Source organism: Carassius gibelio, chromosome A4, assembly GCF_023724105.1.
Source record: "Carassius gibelio isolate Cgi1373 ecotype wild population from Czech Republic chromosome A4, carGib1.2-hapl.c, whole genome shotgun sequence".
NCBI classification, from domain to species: Eukaryota; Metazoa; Chordata; class Actinopteri; order Cypriniformes; family Cyprinidae; genus Carassius; species Carassius gibelio.
The window spans coordinates 36,473,388-36,481,211 of record NC_068374.1 but is presented as its reverse complement, the minus strand read 5'-3'; the positions used below and the strand labels follow the sequence as shown (position 1 = coordinate 36,481,211).

Here is a 7,824-nt window from a genome sequence, read left to right as displayed (position 1 = left end):
TGGGTGATATTAAAGGTAAGGGGAGAAACAGAAAAGAGCAAGTCCTTTTAAGTAGGTTAAGAATGGGACACAGTAACTTAAATACTATGCACCCTTCATACTATGGGAAGGCATCCAACAGGTTTGTGTAAATATTGTCAGGAAAAGGAGACTGTGGAATATATCCTCAAATCAAATCATATTTTGACTATCTAAAACAGGCTCTAACCCTAATCAAACACACCTGAACAAGGCTAATCAAGGTCTTCAGTAAACAAGAAGGTTTTTTTTCAGGGTTGGAGCTAAACTCAGCAGGTACACAAGCCCTCCACGATCAACGTTCCCCACCCCTGATCTAAAAGAAACTGGACTTGATAGGAGAATAAAGCATGAGATAAATATGAACAGAAGATGGCAGTAATGCAACAATCTGGATGCCAGCTTCCGTGAAACACCGAAGAGGAAGAAGAAGAAGAAGAGGAAGAAGAAGAAGAAGAAGAAGAAGCGCACGTGGGTTTGTGTTGCTCTCGTCGGTAAGTCACTGCATGTTTAGCAGAATCGCGATTGTTAAACGAGTCAGTTATTTGCTTGTATATCAGTTATCATAAAGACCATGACTGGAATATTTTTTATTTTTTATGTACTGGTGTATATATAAGATAACAGATATAATAAGATTTTTGTTTTGTTTTTTTGCTTTTATTTGTTGAGAAATTCTCTCCTGAAGAGTGGGAATATTAAACATGTCTGTTACCAAGTCTGTTTTAAAAACGAAATAAAAGAAAAACAATCTAAACTTAACGTTTTTTATCGGTAAAGAAAAGCTTTATTAAACTGGAAATAATCTGTAATGGAAATAATTGTTTACATTCAATTCCATTTTGTATTGCAAATGTGCCTCGATATTGAAGTGGTGATAAAATGTGAAATCATGAATTGCATTTTGTAATTTAGTTTGACAGTCACGATGAGTTTTAAAATTACTAATTTACTTTTAATGTTTGCATATAACATTCACTTTTCTTCTCCTCTAACACTTCTTTAAGGTGTTTGCATGAAAATATTGTCCTTAATATATTCCTTCTACAAATTAAGGCCTTAAATTAAAAAGTCATGGTATTAAATTTTACATGCAAGGCTAAATATCTTTCTCAGTGTTTTTGTTTTGTATATCAAGATAAAGATACTGCTTAAGCACAGCGCTTTTCCCAGTGTAAGCAGGTTTAGGTTATTTTCATTTTCTAATCTTTGGGATCAAGAATAACTTGATATTTAGAGCATCTTTACTCCACAGAGATGCCCAATAAAGGCAGAAGAGTGAGGCGGCGTGATGGACCGCAGGAAGATGAGGATGATGATGATGTGCCTGTCAAGCAGATGAAGTTGGTGAATGGCTCTGCTCCCCTGTGCTTCGACTCGCCGCGTGATTTCTTCCAGAGTCTGATCAGTCCGGTCAGGCTGGATGAGTTCTTCCTGCAGTACTGGGAGCAGAAGCCACTGGTCCTACACCGGTCCGATCCGGATCTGGCCTCTTACTACAGCTCTCTTTTCCAGCTGTCAGATGTGAAGCAGCTCTGCGCTCGCGGCCTGCGATATGCCACGGACCTCAACGTCTGCCGCTGTGTAAACGGCAAGAAGAAAGTGCTGAATAAAGCAGGGAAAGTTAAGTTCAGCCAGCTGAAGAAGGACTTGGAGGAGAGGAGAGCCACCATTCAGCTGCACCAGCCACAGAGGTTTAAGGTCAGACTGGCGGAGAGGAATTCTGGCTCACGCTGTTTGTGGGGAAGCTGACCTGTTCTTCATGTGTCTGCAGGATGAGCTGTGGCGCATTCAGGAGCAGCTGGAGAGTTTCTTTGGCTCACTGGTCGGATCCAATGTCTACATCACTCCTCAGGCCTCACAGGGCCTCCCACCACACTACGACGATGTGGAGGTCTGTGATCCATACGAACACCAGTTCACTAACGCTAGTCCTGTCAGACAAACACCAGTTCATTAACGCTAGTCCTGTCAGACAAACACTAGTACACTGACGCTAGTCCTGTCAGACAAACACCAGTTCACTGACGCTAGTCCTGTCAGACAAACACCAGTTCACTGACGCTAGTCCTGTCAGACAAACACCAGTACACTGACGCTAGTCCTGTCAGACAAACACTAGTACACTGACGCTAGTCCTGTCAGACAAACACCAGTTCACTTACGCTAGTCCTGTCAGACAAACACCAGTACACTGACGCTAGTCCTGTCAGACAAACACCAGTACACTGACGCTAGTCCTGTCAGACAAACACTAGTACACTGACGCTAGTCCTGTCAGACAAACACTAGTACACTGACGCTAGTCCTGTCAGACAAACACCAGTTCTCTAACGCTAGTCCTGTCAGACAAACACCAGTTCACTGACGCTAGTCCTGTCAGACAAACACTAGTACACTGACGCTAGTCCTGTCAGACAAACACTAGTACACTGACGCTAGTCCTGTCAGACAAACACCAGTTCACTGACGCTAGTCCTGTCAGACAAACACTAGTACACTGACGCTAGTCCTGTCAGACAAACACTAGTACACTGACGCTAGTCCTGTCAGACAAACACCAGTTCACTTACGCTAGTCCTGTCAGACAAACACTAGTACACTGACGCTAGTCCTGTCAGACAAACACTAGTACACTGACGCTAGTCCTGTCAGACAAACACCAGTTCACTTACGCTAGTCCTGTCAGACAAACACTAGTACACTGACGCTAGTCCTGTCAGACAAACACTAGTACACTGACGCTAGTACACTGACGCTAGTACACTGACGCTAGTCCTGTCAGACAAACACTAGTACACTGACGCTAGTCCTGTCAGACAAACACGAGTACACTGACGCTAGTCCTGTCAGACAAACACCAGTTCACTGACGCTAGTCCTGTCAGACAAACACCAGTTCACTGACGCTAGTCCTGTCAGACAAACACCAGTTCACTGACGCTAGTCCTGTCAGACAAACACCAGTTCACTGACGCTAGTCCTGTCAGACAAACACCAGTTCACTGACGCTAGTCCTGTCAGACAAACACCAGTTCACTGACGCTAGTCCTGTCAGACAAACACCAGTTCACTGACGCTAGTCCTGTCAGACAAACACTAGTTCACTTACGCTAGTCCTGTCAGACAAACACCAGTTCACTAACGCTAGTCCTGTCAGACAAACACTAGTACACTGACGCTAGTCCTGTCAGACAAACACTAGTTCACTGACGCTAGTCCTGTCAGACAAACACTAGTTCACTTACGCTAGTCCTGTCAGACAAACACTAGTTCACTAACGCTAGTCCTGTCAGACAAACACTAGTTCACTAACGCTAGTCCTGTCAGACAAACACTAGTACACTAACGCTAGTCCTGTCAGACAAACACTAGTCCTGTCAGACAAACACTAGTTCACTAACTCTAGTCCTGTCAGACAAACACCAGTACACTGACGCTAGTCCTGTCAGACAAACACCAGTACACTGACGCTAGTCCTGTCAGACAAACACCAGTTCACTGACGCTAGTCCTGTCAGACAAACACTAGTACACTGACGCTAGTCCTGTCAGACAAACACTTGTTCACTAACGCTAGTCCTGTCAGACAAACACTTGTTCACTAACGCTAGTCCTGTCAAACACTAGTACACTAACGCTAGTCCTGTCAGACAAACACTAGTTCACTGACGCTAGTCCTGTCAGACAAACACCAGTTCACTGACGCTAGTCCTGTCAGACAAACACTAGTTCACTGACGCTAGTCCTGTCAGACAAACACTAGTACACTGACGCTAGTCCTGTCAGACAAACACTTGTTCACTGACGCTAGTCCTGTCAGACAAACACTAGTTCACTGACGCTAGTCCTGTCAGACAAACACTAGTTCACTGACGCTAGTCCTGTCAGACAAACACTAGTTCACTTACGCTAGTCCTGTCAGACAAACACTAGTCCTGTCAGACAAACACTAGTACACTAACGCTAGTCCTGTCAGACAAACACTAGTTCACTAACGCTAGTCCTGTCAAACACTAGTACACTAACGCTAGTCCTGTCAGACAAACACTAGTACACTAACGCTAGTCCTGTCAGACAAACACTAGTTCACTAACGCTAGTCCTGTCAGACAAACACTAGTTCACTAACGCTAGTCCTGTCAGACAAACACTAGTCCTGTCAGATAAACTAGTTGACAAACATTAGCTCATGAAAATATTAAATAACCCCATTTATTACAATCAGTATTAAATAAAAAAATGATAACACTTGTTACACCATGCCAATTTTGGTGGCCCATTTGACCCCAAGGGTATAATCTTTTTACTTCAATATAAAAACATTCATCATTTTTACTCCACAAATTGTGTCCCCAGACCCTTTGTTCCTACAGATAGACAATAAAACGATATTCAGCATTACTGTGTGTCAGATCACTATTTTGATTTTTTTTTTTTATACCCTCTAGTGTCCTCACGACTGACCTTCATGTTTTGATTGTGTCTGTTTAGGTGCTGATCCTTCAGCTGGAGGGACAGAAACACTGGAGGCTTTACCAGCCCACTGTCCCTCTGGCTCGCGAGTACAGCCTGGAGCCAGAGGACCGCATCGGGCCCCCGACACACGACTTCATCCTGCAGGTTTGAGACTGAAGAGAGAGCAGATGTTGAGGCAGATGCATGTACTCTTGTGCTTGAACCTGCTGTTGTTCCTCTAGCCTGGAGACCTGCTGTATTTCCCCAGAGGAACCATCCATCAGGCGGACACACCGGCCGGCGTGGAGCGGTCCACTCACCTCACACTCAGCACCTACCAGAACATGTACGTCTGCGCTCCATCACACGTTTCACAGACTCTAGACAGCTTTGAGAGCACCCCATTAGTTTCAGTATAATTCAGCACTAGTCACATTCTGAGAAACCCTTCCACAAATGAAAGGCTTAAAACGGTCTTAAATCAGAACAGAAACTCTTAAACTCATACATTAGTGGCATTTAATGTTGCTTCAGTGTTTCCGTCTTGTTTTCCAGTACAAATATCTAAACATCTTTAAATCAAGACACATTTACTGGAGATGCAAAGTGAAGATATGAAGTCTTGTTCTCTGAGAAACTAAAACGAATGGAATGAGTTTATTAAAACAAGAAAAAAATTCTGTCAATATTCGAAAATATGCTTTGTCCTTTGAAGTTGATTTGGCAGAAATTTGTTCTTGTCTTAATCTAACTCACTTCATTTTGATAAATTACTTGGAAAACAGGAATTAAAATGTTTTAAATGTCATATGTCTACAGTGTAAAAAATTTTTTTTATCTTGATAAGACCTGCAGAAACTCTGGGAAAACAAACAGGTAAAAAGACTAAACCTCCAACATGAATAGTTCTCATGTGTTACAAAATAAATAAACATAAGAGCATTTTTTTTAAAGATTTGAACGTGTAACTGTGGTAGTGTGGGAAAGCACTGGATTCCCAGCCAAACTACACTCCAACATGTAAAAATGTAGTATTTCTGACAGCTCAAAACTACATGAGGGTTCAGATGTGAGCTCTTGTTTCAGGTCGTGGGGTGACTTTATGCTGGACGTTATTCCCGGCTGCGTGTTCGACTGCATGAAGCGAGACGGTGAGATGCGATCCGGTTTACCTCGTAACCTCCTGACGGTGAGCACAGCTTCCCCATCAGCTCTCTAATCTCTGACTCTGGCTCTAACACTGTGTGTGTGTGTGTGTGTGTTTCCTCGTCCTGATGCCTCAGGCTCCAAGCTTCGGTTCGGATGTTAATAAGCGGATGAGTGTGTTTCTGCGGCGTCTGGCTGATGCTCTCGAGCGCAGTGATCATGAGTTGCGGTCCACTGCTATGAAACGAGACTTCATCTCCCACAGACTGCCACCGTACCTGCTGGATCAGGCGGAACTCGAACCCGGTGAGTCTCTCAGGCCTGCTGTTTGACACAACACTGACATCTGTGACGATGATCGCTTTCTCTCTTCTCTTTCAGCTGGGAAACCGCCGTCTCTAGAGGACACAGTGTCTCTCCGGTTCAAAGAGCATCTTCTTCTAACGGTGGAGCCCAGTCAGGAAAACACTGTAAGAGTCTTACACACCTTTATATAAAATATGTACACACTACCAGTCAAAAGTTTGTAATAATCAGCATATTAATGTTTCTGAAAGGAAGTCCCTTCTGCTCACCGAGGCTGCACTTATTTGATCAAAAACACTGTAAGAAATAATATTAGAATGTAAAATAACTTTTCTATGTGAATCTGTGTTAAAGTGTAATTATTTCTGTGATGCTCTGCTGTATTTTCAGCATCATTCCTCCAGTCTTCAGTGTCACATGATCTTCAGAAATCAGAATAATATGATGATTTATTGCTCAAGAAACATTTCTGATTATCATCAATGTTGAAAACGGTTGTGCTGCTGAATATTGTTTTGTAATCTTTTGACCAGTAGTCTCTCACACACACACACACACACACACACACACACACACACTCTCTCAAACAAAGGAAGTTCTCACTGCATCCATCTCTCTCTGATCAGGACGAGGCCACAGAGCTGGTGGTGTTTGTGTTGCATTCTTTAAAGAACAAGAGAGAAATGCATATGATGGGAACATCTGATGAAGAGGAAGATGATGATGAGGAGGAGGAGGTCTCACAGGTGCGTCCGCTCTCAGACCAGGGGTAGGCAAGTTTGGTCCTAGAGAGCCGCAGTCCTGCACAGTTCAGCTCCAACCCTGAAAAAAAAAAAAAAAAACCTCACCTGTCTGTACCTTAGTAATCCTGAGTGGATTGAGCTTGTTCAGGTGTGTTTGATTAAGGTTGAAGCTGAACTCTGCAGGTCTGTGGCTCTCTGGGACCGAACTTGCCAACCCCTGTCTCAGACTAACAGCACACACTTGTCTCGATTGTCCAGTGGTGTGGTTCTCACGCTGAGCGTCTTCAGTTTCAGGGTCTGCGCTTCCCCTCGTCTCATCTGGCGGCTCTGGAGCAGCTGCTGCGAGTCGATCGTGTCCCGGCTGCACAGCTGCAGCTCCTGCAGGATGAAGATAAAGCAGGTCTGCTGCTGGGGCTGTGGAGCGAAGGACTGCTGCAGGTCTGCCACACACCGTAAAGACCAGCTCATCTTCATCACGAACCGTTACCAACTGTCTGGAATTCTGCATGATTTTAGCTGAATGCTAAATAAAACAAGTCATTATCCAAGCCTTGAGTGAAATACTGTGTAACAGATTCAAACAAACACACGTAATGCATTACACAATGTCCATTTATTGTTGCAGTGTTTTTAGAAGTGCTGCTTGTGAGCTTTGCTGGACACATTACATGTTGTGATTGATTTACCTTAGGGCTGTTACATAGTCAACGCGAGAAACGTGAGCAAGCATCGTGCATCGTCGCGTATCAAAAACTAGGACGACACATTTGGCTACGCACGACGCATAATGGCGGCCGAAGCGTAATGATGCGTAGCCTCAGGGACGTGTATGCGTAAAGATGCGTTGACTATGAAACGGCCCTCCGTGTTCCTGGAGGACTCCAGTCAAGAGTCCACGCAGACCATCTGAACGCTTGAGCCAACAGAAACCGTATCTGTGACTTTTCCCCGGGGGTTAAAGGGTGGATCCAGCATGACCTCACCTGAAACACCTGCAGAACGCTCATGAGATTTCTGATGGTGCAAATCTGCTTCTGGAGATAGAAACGTATGCAGACTTCATTTCTCTGGGTCCTCCACATTCACAGTGCAGTTTTAACAGGACATCGGCCCAGAATTAGCTATTGGCTTGGAAACGAGTAGCTAAAATCTGTAT

At 44.1% G+C, this 7,824-nt stretch overlaps 1 protein-coding gene across 1 annotated transcript; it reads left to right on the top strand.

Annotated features, from left to right (window-relative positions):
* The first annotated feature begins 267 nt into the window (after positions 1-267).
* Positions 268-7,216, top strand: LOC127980497 (ribosomal oxygenase 2-like). The gene is made up of 10 exons (XM_052585451.1): positions 268-512; positions 1,274-1,719; positions 1,793-1,912; positions 4,510-4,638; positions 4,716-4,819; positions 5,560-5,662; positions 5,757-5,925; positions 6,001-6,089; positions 6,552-6,671; positions 6,957-7,216. Exons 2-10 carry the CDS (start codon positions 1,276-1,278, stop codon positions 7,122-7,124), a joined length of 1,446 nt encoding a protein of 481 aa, XP_052441411.1. The 5' UTR covers positions 268-512; positions 1,274-1,275; the 3' UTR covers positions 7,125-7,216.
* The last annotated feature ends 608 nt before the right edge of the window (positions 7,217-7,824 follow it).

Coding starts and splice junctions, on each gene's coding strand:
- LOC127980497 (XM_052585451.1), top strand. CDS start 1,276: ATGCCCAATAAAGGCAGAAGAGTGAGGCGGCGTGATGGACCGCAGGAA. Junction 4,639..4,715: donor CACACGACTTCATCCTGCAG/GTTTGAGACTGA, acceptor TTGTTCCTCTAG/CCTGGAGACCTGCTGTATTT. Junction 4,820..5,559: donor CTCAGCACCTACCAGAACAT/GTACGTCTGCGC, acceptor CTCTTGTTTCAG/GTCGTGGGGTGACTTTATGC.